This window comes from Elaeis guineensis, chromosome 9 (genome assembly GCF_000442705.2).
Source record: "Elaeis guineensis isolate ETL-2024a chromosome 9, EG11, whole genome shotgun sequence".
Classification (NCBI taxonomy): domain Eukaryota; kingdom Viridiplantae; phylum Streptophyta; class Magnoliopsida; order Arecales; family Arecaceae; genus Elaeis; species Elaeis guineensis.
In genome coordinates this window covers 9,122,240-9,139,295 of record NC_026001.2, presented here as the reverse complement: position 1 = coordinate 9,139,295, position 17,056 = coordinate 9,122,240, and the positions used below count along the sequence as shown (strand labels likewise).

General features: G+C 36.8%; 1 protein-coding gene across 1 annotated transcript; it reads right to left on the bottom strand.

The window, feature by feature from the left end:
- Positions 1 to 8,293: 8,293 nt before the first annotated feature.
- Positions 8,294 to 13,417, bottom strand: LOC105051747 (BTB/POZ domain-containing protein At2g13690). Its single transcript, XM_010932338.4, is given in 3 exon segments — positions 8,294 to 9,349; positions 12,795 to 13,138; positions 13,141 to 13,417. Coding segments are annotated over 3 exon segments (1,464 nt in total). The 5' UTR covers positions 13,328 to 13,417; the 3' UTR covers positions 8,294 to 8,416.
- Positions 13,418 to 17,056: the final 3,639 nt, after the last annotated feature.

Genomic DNA, 17,056 nt, shown 5'->3' with positions numbered 1-17,056 from the left:
TCAGGATTTTATTCTCGCTAATGCAGGTTGCATGATCAAGCTAGTATGATTTTATAGTTCTTTGATCGAGCATCAAGTATAGTTTTGAAACTAGAGTTAGTAGTTAGCACTTTCTTCTTCTTCTTTTACAATGTGATATGAGGGTTTGGATGGCAGGTTCTTGTAAGTGGATAGGTACAATTCATAAGATTGACTTTTTGCTGGACTTGAAACATGTATATAATCTCATTTCTCTCTTTTTTTTTTTGGGCGTGAGGAACTTTTTTGGTGGTCTATCAATGGCTTGACATGCAAAATATGCATAGATCTATTAATTACTTATAAACTCAAGTAACATTCGGGCAATTTATGTCCTTGTTAACTCTCTCTCTCTCTCTCTAGTTTTAATTTTTTGAATTCAAATTTTACTATGGACATGCGTTACTCAAACTCTTGGCTCCATCTTAAATGAAGAATTAAATGACAGTTAAAGATGCAAGGTGATGAATGAAAGCATGCTGATGGCCAATCTAGTAATATATCCCCTAACTTTGTTTTGTTTTGTTAATATCTTGAATGCTATAGTTGCTCAAGAATTGATATGTGCTGAAGCCCTGCCAATTATAAGGTATTGGTATTTAATAAATAAATAAAGAGACTTTGCATAAATATTGGATAAAGTTGTTAAATTACAAGTATTGTTGTTCAAGAGCCGATCAGATAAGGTGGATGAGCAAATTGCTCTATTCAATAGAGATGGGAAAGCTTGGTTTAGTACTGTAACTATAGAAAATAATCAAAGGTTCGTAACATGTGTCGGGCAGAGATCTTTCGATTTTTAAATGAGGTAAAATTTTAAAAGAAAACACAAGATATGAGAGAAAAATATTATACATTATTTTTTTTTCGATCTTGCGGGTATGAGAAGCTTCGTAATTAAATTGAGATCACCAGATTATCGGACAAGCAGTTGAATCATTTCCTTTTCTATTGATCAGGATAGTGAAGAGTTGCATTATAATGTGAATAGTTATTTTAACCACTAGCTGGTTACAACATGCTTATTTGGATGGATTGAGATCACGTTGGACCAACCATTAGCTAATCATTGAAAGATTTGATTGATCACTGATTTCATCAGACACATCTCTTCATTTGGTTCAATGAATCAAAAATTTTGGAACGACAAATCTAAACTATTTCAATAAGTGATTATTAATAGACACATCTGACCACCACCAAAATGCAAAAAACCTAAGGCCTAAAGTCACACTTAAGATAATAATAAGTATTGGAATGGCGATGCATGTTGGCTTTTCAGCTCAAGATCATGATCAGTCATATGAAATGATTGATGTAAGGGTATCTCACGATTTTTCTCTAAAAAAAAAAAAATCGTTGCAACGGTGATATCATATCAAATTTATCGTAATTTAATAAAAATATTTATATTTTATTTATTACTATATATTTCATTGATTTTTATAATAATATTTTATATTATTTTATTAATTTTTAAATTTTAATTGGATTGCTGCAAATTTAATATCGTACCATCGTTGCAACGAAAATCCTCCGGACGGTCCGTTTACGTGGCGCCGGCACCGCCACTCGATCATTTCATTAAACACTGGTCAAGCACGTCAGTGGCAACGGTCACCTTAAACTTTTCGGTGGAAAGGAAGTATTTTAATTTAATAATGAAGTAGATAAAACAACACATGCCTTGTGATATACGCAAAGCACCGTAAGACGACCATATGAGAGACTAGAACTCTAGAAGGCACCTTTTCATACGATCCACATGTCAGAATTCAAAAGAGCGAGATCGGTGCCTTAGAGTGATTTTAATGATATACTAAATGAGAATGGATAATTTTATATAAAAGTTGGTGATTAGTTGTATGGTACATGGACCTCCCAATGATCTCAACGTGTCCTTTATGTATTGCATGAATTCTTTTTTTGATGTCATGTTGCACGATTTCTTATTCTTTCTTTAATAACATTCAGGAGCCTAAGCTTGCATTAAGCATTATATCAAGTACATAAGCAAGAAATCAATCTGTAGAAGTGTTGGATATGGTATAAATACAAGAGTTGGGTACACGAATAGATCCTAATAGAAAATAAACAAGGTTGGAAGCACTGGGCGAAGTTATACCTAAGATAGTTAATATCATACGAATTCTTGAGTGCACAATTCTTTAGTTGCATGTAAAATTAATACGTTAAGTGGGCCAGGAATGATGCAGCCAGAGACCAATGATGTTAGATTTCATGATAAAATCTTAGCCTCCCATTTAAAAATCTCATAAAATCTTTCCTAAACATTCAATCATATATGTCATTTTTAAAAATATTTTTTTTTAAATAGTTATTTTTAACATATCTACGATAGACTTTTTTTTCCTAGTCTTTTCTTTTATGAGAGGAACAATGACGTTCTTATTAAAAGCATGCAAGGCTACATTGATCACGAACATTGAAAGGATTTTAAATCATATAGTAAATTGAAGCTACGCATAGTCCTACTCACATGCATAACACATATCAAAGAAGATCATATGTAAATCTATTGCCCCAAATGAATAATGGGATAGAAAAGCAAAAATTCACCTAGGCTTGTGACGATTTGGCACCGTATCAGTCATTTGAAATCGGTAGAAAGTGGTGCAATCCCCACGTCTCGATTAGTGTTGGACCTATGCAATTTAACCAGATATAGCAATACAAAGCTACTAACAAAAATCCCGGGGAAGCAATGTTAACTAAAACACCCAAAAATTTCTCCTAATGGGTTTCAGGGATTTTACTTTGGTGCTCCAAAATCTCTTTTAATCATTTTACCGATGGCTTTTTTCCTATCTATCATTTTAAAATTGATGATAATTATCTATTTATCAGTAATTAATTTTAATTAATCATATATAGATGCATTAAATAATTCAAATTTCAGATACAATCAAAAATCAAAAAGCTAATGGGATCTTTTGGAATTGTGCTCCTCTCCTTTCTCATCCCAATGGATCATCATCCCTTCTCATCTAGGGTCAATGTATGGCGGCAGAGAGTTGAGCGACGGAGGAGGAGAAAGAAAAAAAGGTAGTATGTGGCTATGGAAAAGTGAGTAGCAAAGGCGAAGGAGGAAAAAGATGACAAAATAGGAAAGGGAGGGGGGAAGCGAGAGGCAGTGGTGGGAATGTGAGCGGTGATGGGACGGCGAGCAATGGGTCCGATCGATAGAGAAGGAGAATAGAAGAGGTGTGCAGCAGTGGGGAGGCAGACAACAGCGAGAAGAAGTCGAAGAAGAGGAGGAAAAAAAATAAAAATAATAAAATATAAAAAAATAATAATATAATATTTTAAATATTTTTTATAATAAAATATTATTCTATAGCAAAATCCTAGGTCTCAAGCTTAGACCAATTGGAACAAGAAGTGGTCCACTATAGCCTTGGAAACATTAAACTAGACGTGCCATGGCTGCCACCAGCCAGACCTGACCGATTCATTCACCAAACCCACCAGCTCCGCTTGTCCCAGCGAGCACTTTTCCTTATTTTTAAGTGCTTTATTTGAGCCATGCCAACCCAAGTTCTAATGATCATATATTTCTTTAATAAGCTGGTCAAATACTTGCATTGCCCGGTTCAAGCCCGGCTCGTTTATATATGACTTAACCCAAACCAGCTTTTTTGACTACCAAAAAATAAGGACCCTTTCACAATTCGACGCGTGTCCTCCGACAATGGCAATCATGAGCCTCCCTCAAACTTTTAGTATGACGAAACTACCCTCTTTCCAGGGAGCATAGGGTATCTTACTCTTCTTTGTTACTGACCGTCGGATTCAAGATCGAACGGTTCTAGATGAAGGGTGTATAAAGGCCATAAAGCCTAGGGTGACTAGGGTCGGGTAGACCCATTCCACGAACCCACCGTGAGTCTAGTGAAGCTTTTGCGCCGCCCATTCCTCCAAACTCTCGGAAGGTAAGCTCACCGGAATTACGTACATCCCAAGGACAATAAAAAGTAGAAACAAAAAGGCAAGGGTAATTTCGAGAAAGCATGATCTAAAAGCTTTATTTTGTTTAAAAAAAGGGAGACGAGGTCCACGTCCAGCTAGAGCACGAGAAACGGGGCCCACCTGATGACCATGTCATGATCCCATATGGCATACATGCCATCAGCATCATCATCACCACCGATGGGTATCACCTCCATGAGACCAGGGGAAGAGCCGGTCAAAGCCCGGTGGGTGCCGTCACCGCAAAATAGCGTCAAGGTCCGTCCTTTCCCTAACGGAGCCCGTTTCTCCGAAGCCATCTGGCCGTTTACGGCCGTCAACCGTGGTCGCGACTTAGCTTGCGAGTCCCGCACACGCGGCGAGTGCGTCTTGCGCGGCTAAATTGAGGATGATGTCCACCGATCAGACGGACAGCAATAGGGGATGATTAAAGGAGCGGCAACCACTGAGATGACGTCTGAACGGATTCCGTAACAAACTTTTTGTCTGCATTGGACTCGCACAAACAACGGCGCATGCTTCTAGAAGGATGAACACATGGCATTATGGCAACCGTGGATTCCCTTAAGATGGTTGGATTTCATTTAGACTACCGCGTTGGGCCCAACCATTTCACCAAAACAAATTCTATGCCCTCAATTCATGAAGTTGGTTTTCCTGAAAAAGGGAAGGTGGGGTGAAACCATGCAGTTGTTCTGCGAAGTACTAATATCCCTATGACAAGGGTGATTAAGGTTTTCTAAAAAGAAGATTAGGCCCTGTGTTTGTTGTCATAGTGATTTAGCCTCTCTTTTTGTTTTTCTATTTTTTTTAATTTGATAAGTAAAGGAGCTGATGCTCATATTAGAAAAAGCAGCAGACGTACATAGAAGACGATCTGAAAAATTGTAAGCAAGATATAACTAGAACGCAAAAAGCTAAAGAAAATTTTTATTCACGATGGTGTATAAAAATTTAATATGAAGTGCATCATTTTATTTGATTAATTCATGTATCATTATTTTTTAATATATAATTTTTATTTAAAAATTTTATATGATAAAAATATCTCTATTTTTGAAAAAAATTATGACATGCTGTGCATAATATAGTTCAAAATGTATAATATAATCTTGGATATCATAATATAAGAGGATATTTTTATCCAATCATTTTTCAATACGCATTTTATGTCTGCAGATCGATTTTTTTGTTTGAAAATTTTGAATGACGAAAATATTTCTGTTCTTTAAAAAAAATTATGACATCCTACACATATTATGGATATAAGACATTATAATATAAACATAAATGTCATAATTTTTTCAAAGGACGGATATTTTTCATCATACAAAATTTTCAAATAAAAAAATCGATCCGGAGGCATTAAATGTGTATTAAAAAATGATGATTAGTGGACAATCGGATGAAATGGTATATTCTACATTGGATTTTCTATGCCGTCCGTGATGCACAAAATATTTCTCAAACCAAAACATCACCAAGAGAGCCCAAGCAAAAATCTATCAATGAGCCCAAGATAAGGAACAGACAGGGTCAGTGAGCGAAGATCCAACAAAGAGCCAATCACAAAGAACCTATTCAAACAAAAATGAGCTTCCAGATGATATATTACATTCTGCTGCTACATGTAATGAACCCCAAGAAATAAGCAGTTTCTATTAGTCTTGCCAACATGATCCTTATAAAGTTCAGAGCAGATATAGAAGGACCATAGTGAAGAGAAGCCCATTAAGAGATTAATTTCCAGCATGAGTAAAATTTGAAAGAGAAGCCATGGAACATGAGTAGACTGAATAAAAATCAGAACCTTCAAATCTACTAAAGCAGGGCGAGGAAACTGAGAAGCCACCTCTCTTTTTGTTTATAGAAGAAAAGATGTCATAAAGCATCACCATATTTCTTTCTTTTATCATGTGCACGTGATGAATGGCCTGATGCAGGCATGACATTTGCCAATCTCTATATTGCTCTGGTCTATAAATGCTCGTGGAGAGAGAAACTTAGCGAGATACGGATTAGTAATTGATGCTATGCTGACTGGGGGAAGAACATGCCAGCAGATATGCTTAAGGTTACGCGTTCATATATTAGCATATCCGTTGATGGCCATGCAAGCCTCGTACGTAGTCAATTAAGCATTTTCCAAAAAACTTGTGCCTTTATGCATATTGGTAATGATATATGATATGATACGAGATAGTGAGATGTATTGAGTATCGATATAATATGAGAATTCATACTAATTTGACATTGATACAATGTGATATTGATCCATATGGCAGATCTTGTTCATAAATTTTTACATATATATGCTAAGGATAATTAGTAAATATTATTTTTGTTTCAGAAAGAAATGCATTATTTTGTGTCACATAGTCCTCTTATTCTATGTAGTAAGAATTTTTTCTGTGTTTGAATTGGCACCCCAACATTATACTTAGAATAATATGCCCAACAGTCAATATTGCACTTGAAAATTTGAGATAGATTAGACCGTGCTTTTCCAAAGGATGCATCAATTTAACTCCATAAGCATTATATACATAATTATGCATTTTTATCTATCTTTTATGATATTGTTATTTTCTTTATGGATAAAAGGAATTATAGAGAAGAGTTTATTTTCGCATAGATAATGTACTTGTGAAGGAATTAGCAAATGAGTAGATCAATAGAAGAAGGATAATGTGCATGGAAATATAACTATAAATTTTTAGATTAGTCCATAAAAATTTTTATATTTATACATATTTGTATAAATTTGTTTGCAAAGTTATTTGTTTGTATGCATTAATCTCTCCACTAAATTTCATTAATCAAATCAGATTAGGTTTATAGATAATATTGCCTTGGCTTAATGATGAATGACGTTTAGAACACTTCTTGTTTATTTCACCCTTTTCTTGTAGGGGGCCTTGGCTATCCGAAATCAATAGTAGTAGGACTCGGATTGAAAGGTCAATGTAGTATGAAAGTAATAGACAAAAATATCAAAAATATGTAAAATTAACATCATTAAAAATATAAATAGAATACTCCATTGTCATCTTGTAAACTTAATTTGAAGGATCTATAAGCAACACATTATCAGATTTCATGGATTAAAATATATTGGAAAGGAAATTGATTAATATATCAATATAAAAGATGTTATGGACTAATTTGCAAAAGATCCAACAATTTTTTTTTTTCATTATTTTTTTTGTCCTTGTGGGAACTTGCATTTTATAACAGATTGATGATGGTCGAAGATATATGTGGTGAAATGGCATTTTTAGTGGAAATATTGTTGAATACCGGGCCGCTGTAGACAAGATCAAACCTGGGTATTTTGTGTTACAAAAGACCTTGACAACTCAGCCAGTCGGCACAATACGAGCTTGGTTTTGAGAAGCCTTTTAATAATGGATCCGAATATGCTTCAAGAATTAAATCAGGCAAGCAACACTTGCTTCTCCCTTACTAGTCTGCTCCTCTGATTGAAGGCACCAATTAAACCAATTCTTTTGATAGTTCTACCAAATTTTTACAATTCTAATGGGAATAATCGATTATATATATATATTATTATTATTATTTTTTTTTTTTTCAAGAATCTAACCTTAGTCTTTTGTTTTGATTCCCTTTCTATTTAAGTGATCGCATTTGATTGCAAGCCAAAATATATGGAGCTATTAGCACATGTAGGTCTACGTCCAAGATCCTTCCACACTCAATTTTATTATATATATATATATATATATATATTGAAGTATTACGAAATATCTTTCATAGATTGAATCAATCAACATGCGACCAATAGTATTTTGGGCAACAATCGTTGCCTACAACTTTGGAAGGTAAGTTCAATGTTGCTTTTCAAAAGTTGGGCATTGACTACCGGTATAATAAAGATCTGTCTTAATTGGCCAACCCACGATCCGATAACTTGGTATACCTAAATTCTGTTGCCGAAATAGTCATCGCGCAAGAGTTAAAAGAACTGGAAAGCTCCAATCGCATAGAAAATCCAATCCAGCACTCAAAACTCCTAACCCTTCAAAGAGCATCCGTCAACTTTACCATAAAAGTAAAAGAAATCTTCGGCAAAGATACCTTTGTGTGGACAATCCTCTTTTCCCTTCTCTTTTTGTGTGTCTACCCAAGAATCTTCAGAAAGATATTGGAAGTAGATTTCTAGATTTATGTGAGATTACGTATGCCTGAAATGGCTCTGCTTTATAATAATAAAGAGTTAGAGCTAATGATAGAGAGATTCAATCTTTGTCAAGATCCACCTGTGTGATAACAAAATCACAAGACTTCATTTGTGATCAAAGGAAAGCAATTCGGCCTGTTACATCAACATTTCTCTTACCTAGCATACCATCACACTACATACATACAATAATAACTGAAGATTGAATCACTGAAGCCAGCTTCGTGCGTCTGTTGTTCTCACAAACGACCTTCGCCACCATACCTGAAAGGCCTTGCTTAGATTTGGACACTCTGTGCCCTGCCTACCAAATACCCGAAACCATTCCAAAAATAGACTCTGTTGTTGGTTGAGTGTGAGGGTGAGGATTGCCTGACCAAGGCCTTCTTCTAAGATCCCCTTGTCTAGCCCCTTTGAGTACCTTTTCAACCAACCAAAATCCATCAGTATTGGACTAAACCATGCCCGGAGGACACTGAACCTCACGTCTCTACAGCAGTGCAGCTTCCCTCTCCCTATCACTATGAAAACACTAGCTGAAATCCGGCTGAGCTCATACCTTATCATTGGTGATGCCTTCTCATGCAACATAACTAATTCTTTCTGGTCTGCCCACAGCTCCACAAAGTCTTCTGCAATATGCTTGTCTATAAGTATCTCTAGCAACCAATTGATATTTTCAACTTGTTTAGTGATCTGTTCTATCAATGAGTTTCTTCCTCCAACTGTTGCTGTCTGATCAACAGGAATTGATGCAGAGGCTTCTTGAAAGAGCCCCATCAAAGAATTCAGACAAGAATGGCAAATGTTGTACAAGCTATCCTTGTCTATTCCAAGAGAGCCTTTATGATAGAGAGAGCTAGGGGACAAGAGACCATAGACTAAGGACTGCAGCCTCTTTCTAGCATTGTTGTTGGTCCCCCTGGTGACGGATTGTATGAGTTGCACCACTAGATCTTCTGAGCTGCTGGGACCTAGTGGATATAACCTTGCTAGCACATCTCTGGACATTGCTACATCAAAAGATGATCTGGCAAATAAATTCTTCAGCTTCTCCTCATCGCTTTCACTCCACGGAATAGATTCCAGATACTCAACACACGACACAACTCCTCTGTCAAACATAATCATGGAGGATACCTGAGAGCCAAACTCTGAATCTTAAATATAAATAGCACATAATTGGAGAATGCAATCTCTGGAGAATCAACTGCAATGAAGCAGAATTACAATCAAAACCACAAAGAATTAATTGATGGCAAAAGCCAGATGTAAAAGAGGCTTTGTAGTTTGTACTATATGCTATAACCTCCATTATTTTGATTTAAAAAACCCTAAACCTGCATTACTTATTCTTTAGCCTCAGATGGCTAACCGTTAGTCCAAACATTATTTTGATTATACCTTTTCATCCATAAAGATGGTGTGTAAGGCATGTAAAATCTACTTTAGAAGAGTTCAATCAAGTATAAAAGAAAAAAAATAAAAGATGGTAAAACTGCCTGATTTTGCTGGTTCATTTTATGGTTTCAAGTGAACCATATTCTTGTCCATTTTAATCTTTACATGTATGACCACATAAAAACTGTGAGTAACCAAGGAGCCACTTAAAGGTATTAAGAAGCATTTAAGAATATGGAAGTGCGATGAAATCTCCAGCTAATAATACAATACCTCCTAATCCTTTCCTATCTTATCAACCAAAAAAATAAGTGCACTGGATATGATGTACTGGTAAGATCTGCTTTATGACTGAAAACTGAGTAATTTGACTACTAAAGGACTTTAGAGAAGGACCATAAGGAGCAATAACTAAGAGAAATTATTTAGACAAAAATGTACTTTCCAAGATCTGGCAGATATTCATGTATTTGGAGATGTGATGTATATTTTAAATCTTTCATCATTCAGTGTTTAAGGGCAAGTCCTGGTGCAACAGTAAGATTTCTCAATTTTGGCCTGGAGATCATGGGTTTGAAACATGTAAACAGCCCTTCTGCATGTGAGAGTAAGGCTGTGTATATCTGGCCCTCCCCAAACCTTGCAATAGCGAGACTCTCGTGCACTAGACAACCTTTTCATTATTCAGCGCTTCTGCTAGTCCAATTTATAGCAAAATGGTCGTTCAAATGCAATTAAGTCTGCTATTTTTGAAACTTCTTTTGTTGTCCAAGTATGTGCACGTGGTTTGTGGTCAGGAAAAAATAACCTTTAGAAGGTGCAACCTGGTTTTAAGGGCATGCCCATCCTTTGCAACAATGTAAACTTATGATCAGTTTATCATTCATCTGGCTTCTGGAACAATAAATGGATCCAGTTCTGAAACTGGATAGGCTACATTATATCTCTTGATAGATTTATATCCAAGACACCATATTGTTTGTAAGGGAGCTAAACAAACATTTTTCTTTACTTTTGAATTGGTGATCAATGAAATTAAATTAAAAGCAGGCTTCATGATTGGAAACACATTTTTAGGGGCAGGAGATCTAGCTGGGAGGGTGGAAATGAACATCGGTGCAATGGTGCTTTACCAGCCCTTTGTTTCCCTGATTGTTCTGCAGTCACTAGATACATAGAAATTCAAAGGTCTCCAGTTTGGCCTCTCTACTTGCTGAGGTTGAACCATAACTCTAATACCATCAAATTTTTAAAAAAGAGTTTCAAAATGAAAAATTCATAGAATAATTGCCTAAATTGTTTTATCTTGTGGTGAATCATATTAACAAAATCAGATGGAACACGAACAAATAAGGCTCCCCTTCCTTGATAAAAAATATAAGGTGACCCTGCAATTAGAGGAGGTTGAAAGTCAGTAAAGGTAGAAAACACCAACATGGGAGAAAGGTGCAATGGCTCAAGTAGTGTCCAAACTCCAAAATCACCCAACTGAAGGGGAGACACGTTCATAATATCTAGGCCATATCTTTTCTGAACATGGTGACCTAACTAGAAATCTTAGATCAAAGATGAAGAAATCCCGACATAATCCCTTGGACTAGTGCCAGAAATGAAGACGTGGAAGGGTTGTAAGCGAATGCAACAGATACTATGATGCTCTGCCACCAATCACAATCTGGCTGTGCACATTAAAGACAAAGTATGAAGGTTGATCACTACAAACAGACAGTCAAGATGATGCTAAAGTAGCATATTTAGGCATCAATGAGTAGATATCACCACAAAGCATATATAATTTTTCTCCTCCCATTCTCCTACCTCTCAGCATGAGCTAGCATTAGTTAAAGAAAAGAAAATGAGAAGAGAGAGATAAATGACACTTACCAATGACATATTCAGGTGATAAGGACAGTGACAATATCTTCATATATTCACATTATCTAAGGTTTTTAAATTAATCATGATTGTTATTGGTCCAACTGAAGGATTAAGGTGGTATGTATTGTACAAGCATTATACAGAGGTCATGCTACTTCCTCTAAACCACAAATCAAGTCTAACTTGGTCACTCTTCCAACACTAAACCTCACTTAAACACAGCCAACAACCCTTACAATCTCCTATAGGTCCAGTACATTTCCAATGCACTTAATGCTTAAACCCACATTATTTTATGATATCTTTCATTAATAGCCTCTTTCCACATATGCCCTAATCCTGCCATAACTCAAAAATATGCATATGTAAGTGGATCATATTCATTTTAAATAGAGAAGTCCAAAGCAAACATAACACTTTCCCATGACATGATTTTAAATGCAAGAGTAATGATTTCCTCATAAGATGACAGCACATACTCAATTACTAGGCCACACGCTCTCCAGTTTAATGTTCGCCAAACTTCTCATTGAAAAATCGATTTGCCAAAGTTTCCTTGGATATCAATTGCCACCAATTCATACAAGACTCATATCCACAGCAGACCTGGTTATGCAACAGCCTCAAACTTCAATGATTAATATCTTGAACAAAAAGGCTAAACCCTCATGCAAGGGATAAATTTATTCTTCAGATTAAGTGGTAATTAAGTAATTAAAATATGACCCGGACACTTCGAGACAATGAGCCATGATGTCATCATGGTCACATATCAATATCAAGTTTTGGCACCTAGAAGTCCTCAAATCTAATATATAGAACATTAGCAAAAGATTTCATGAATTCTATGAAATTACAGACATATATATACATGAGGGTGAGCATTGGTGCAATGGTAAGGTTACTCCACTGTAACCTGGAGGTCATACAATTATACACATTCAAGGACACATCTATATAATATGGGCATGTCCCCTTGTCCAATCTTTTGAAAGATCCCATATCCATCACTCCTGGACACTTCTCAACGCCCTCATTATGTGTTTAGGTAGCATTGAGCCAAGATACAAATTCAATGGCCATTACCCATTAGACAAAACTTTACTGAATTTATAGGTAAATCTTTTCATATCAAGTACTTATTTTCCCTCCATATGAATCATTTCTTAATCTCTATTGACCTTCCTCCCACTGTCCATTCTATTTTGAACCCACACATCCATCTCAGCATCCAAATTGGTGTTTAAGAGAACATAAATAAAATTGAGTAGATAAGGTAGTCACCAAAACAAAGAACCATCCTCACCTCCAGTACATCAATCGCTCGAGAGACACCCGCATTGATGAGCCACCTCATCGCCTCCTTCTCAAACATCAGCTCGATCGTCTCCTTAAAAGCATCCAAATCTTCCAATTCCTTGACCTCGATCTTCCAAGAATCCTCCGAAACATCCGAGACGTTCCAGCGAGCCTCCGCGACCATCCGTGCAAAGAATGAGCTGTTCTCGCACAACACCTCCGAGTCCAAATCCAACTCCAGCCACCTTCCATTCTTCCCCATCAACCTCACCCTCAACTCCGACTCTTCGGCGGCGGTCTTCGGCCGAGGGGGGTCGGGGGCGATCGGAGAGACTCTGCCGGGCGAGAGAATCGGCGGGGGTCGATGGTCTTCTGCGTCAGCTTCGATTGGTTCGAGGAGGAAACGAGAATCTCGGGGCTGTAGGGCCCGACGGCGAAGGAGCAACACCAGGCCTGGCGCAGACGCCGGTTGTTCCTCCGACGCGAGGCGGAGCTCCGGCCGCCGGAGTCCGCCGTGGAGGAGGGGGAGGAACTCGGCATCTCATACTACGAAGGGAGGATGCGGGATTTGGATGGGTTCAAATGGGGGAGGGGGTTCTGGTCACTTGGCGGTAGGAAGTTTGGATCGTTTGCCAACCAAGTGGAAAAAAAAAAAAAAACACTTAAAACTTTAGTGCTCTATTATTTATTTATTTAACTAACTCGCCGAGATTGAGAGATGGAGAGCATTTGAGAGTGTGATGATACTAACAGGTAATTGAGAATGTGGGGCGTATTATGGGAATATGGTTGGCGTCATGTCTTTGAATAAAAATGTATGGTATATATGTGCATCGATGAGAGATATAATAGATTGGTATGTTTTAAATTTATTTAAAAATTTTATTTTTAATTTTTTATATTTTTGTACACATAGTAAATATGTTTTAAATTTAGAGACTAAATAAGTTATGTTGTGGGCGGTTTACTCCACCTTGTCTTTGTCTTCAATTATTTCTTGATCTTCATCTTCCGACATTTTCTCGAGCTGATCCGACAAATTGCTTGAACTCATGTTGATCTCATGATCGGATCTATATTGAGGACTTCTAAAATCTAAAGGTGTTGAACAGTTACAAGTAGAACATGGGTTGATACCATTCTCTTTAAATTTTAAATGATTACAACAAAATATGCCCACGTAAGTTAATTCTCCTTCTCTATAAAAAAGGGCACAAAGAACCATCTGATAAATCTTTTTGAGACTCTGATAATCGGAAATACTTCTTGTCAATTCTCTCTCTTCCTGTTCTTAAAGCTTTGAGTAACTTAAGTATCAGAGTCCTTCATGAAGAATCTCTGATTATATTTTTATTCCAAATCTGAAAACAAACAATCATCTTCGGACCTCACCAACCTCTAGGCTCCACCTCTCATGAGTGCTGACCACAACCACCCCTCTTCAACCAAAGCTTTATGGCAACATATTATATTTTTCTGAATGAAGCAGCTATAGCATTATAACATGCAAATATGGCATGAATTGGGGCTTCAGCACAAGAGGTACATAGTGATCAAATTTTTTTTTTCTAATTATCTGTATAATTTTTATAAAAAAATGTATTCAACTCATTTCTCCCTTTCAATATAAGAAATGAATTTTTTTGAGATAAAATTACTTATCAATGGTTAGCAATTTAGCACATATCGTAAAACATTAGTGAAGGTTAGATTTGGTATTACAATAAAATAAATAAATGTATACAATATAACATGTTAGTGCAATATAGTCATAAAAATTAGAAGATTTGAGGCCAGGTGCACTAAACTGGCAAAATTTCTAGTACACAATAAAAAAATATGTTGGGATAAATAAATATCATTCTTTCTGACTTCACATCTTCCTTCTTTTACCATCAATCGATCGCATGAATAAAACATAAAATGATTTCTATTGGTTATATATGCACATAGAAATCGAGAATATCCATAGTAGATAAATACAGATTGCACTTGTTAGAATGTTACAAAGGGAGTGTAAATCTCATCACCATCCTTTCAATTGCCATAGTGACAAGCTAAACTTGTTCTTTCTATAACCTCTTTTTCATTGACTTTCATGTCCACCACTGCAACAGTTTCATCATCATCTTTTTTTTTTTTTTTTGGTAACAGTTTCATCATTGCTTGGTTACACCACGCCAATATTGGTATGGTAATCCAAATAGAATGATAAAACTTTTTGCAAAATAGAGGAGCAGAAAGATATTTCTAATTGGACATACCACCGTTGCCCACCCACTCTAATCTTTTCAATTTGTGGCCTACATTAAATGTAGGTGGAGTAGTCATTTATGTGATGTGGGCTGCATCTGACACTAAAAATTGAATTGTTAAACATATATGATATGCCAAAGATCATGCCAAAAAAATTGACACATTTGCTTAATTGTTTATTGGTTCGATTGGATGTAAAGGTTCCAATCTCATCATTTGGCCTACAAATTATCCTGAAAAAAAGAAATTGCCGCATTGGATAGCTTTAGGTTGTATACATAGATTCTGTATCAAGGTCTAATGATAGGCCCCTCATAATTGTACATGATTAGCAATCATGAACTAACTTTATAAAAGGAAGATGCCTATTTGATATAACAGGCAGATTGATATAGTTTCATGGGCTAGGTAATCCGGAGGGTAAGGAAGTGGTGCTTCATAACATTTCCTTTCGCACAAAAAGAGATGCTTAACTTGCACAATTACGTAGAAGAAAACCTTCTAATGCAAGACACGGAACTGGCAATTTTTTATTATAAAGCCAACTCAAGTGCTAGTGCATCACCCTCCACCAATCTAGTAAGACTAAAGAATAAAAGAAGTGAGTTAGGTGCAGATGGATGGTATCACTTAACGACCACATCAATATCATTGCAATTCTCCTAATATAATCAATTATTACATCTAATCTAACCATAGTTTGCATATCGAGCCAAATGATTCAAGCGCTAAACCAAAATTTTTCAAAAAAAAAAAAAGATAAAAGGAAAGAACTTAAAAGGACTTCTTGAAAGCTATAGGAGACAAGCAGATCTCCTTGGATACCATAGGCAAACTGTTGGCCCTCGGATCACACATCCGTTGGCACAAATCATCACACGTATGGGCCGTACTTTATCTAACGCTGTCCACGTGTAGCCGAGGGTGTTGGACTATTGAATAACTTGAGAGATAGAAAAGTTGGTGATGCTCTGTTGCGTTGGAGGTGGAGACCCTCACGCAATAGCGTCCAGTAGAAATATGCCAACGCACATACGCCCGCAGATGTCGGAATCCTGCGCCACCTTCTTGCAATAATAGAAGTTTCGAGTCATCTCTTTTCTGGCCTTCGCAACGACCATTCATTTGATTGTGGTCACTACTGCGATGAATGATGAAGGCGATATTTTCGGATGTATGTGGTACGCAGCAAAATTAAGGAGTCATGCAATGTTCTGGAAGTCTTCGTGTGCTCAAAAATCTATGCAAGTAATGTTGTTAGGTGCCACTACCCATCAAGTTGTCAACGATATATAGTTTTATATATATATATATATATATATAGCCAACTAGAATTTAGTTGATCGAATTTGGATTCAGATCCAATCAGATCAATATTCTATAATAGAGATTCTACATCAATGATTCAAATTGTTGAATGTGATCTATTACTATTTTAAAATTAATTGATATAAAAAAAATCATATTATTGGGTATAAAATAATCCCAGCCGAAGTTCGTAAGAGGCCAACCCTCCCAGGACTCTTCCGGCTTCCGACCTTGTGCGGCATCTTTTTGATCTCCCCGATTGTCCGAGCTTCTACAGTACCATCCAGACTTCTCCAGCAGTCGACCTTCCACGGTGTCCTCCAGATTCCTCTAATGGACGAACTCCTATCATACCCTCCGGACTTCTCCGATAATGAGCTCCTTCAGTCGTTTACTGGACTGCTCCAAATGCTCTCTGGGCTTCATTATCAGCCGATTTTCTACGATGATCGACTACTCTCCGAATCTCTTTCAGACTTCCTCCTATCACGATCGACTTCACTCCGAGCTTCTTCTGGACTTCGTCAATGTTCGAGCTGCTCTAGCAGCAGGACTTCTACAGTAACCAGACTCCATCCAAGTTTCTACGGTGGTCGACTGCCTTCCGAATTCCATCCGAGCTTCTACGATAAGCGGTCTCCATTCGGACTTCTACGGCAACCGATCTCCATCCGAGCTTCTACGATAAGCGATCTCCATTCGGAC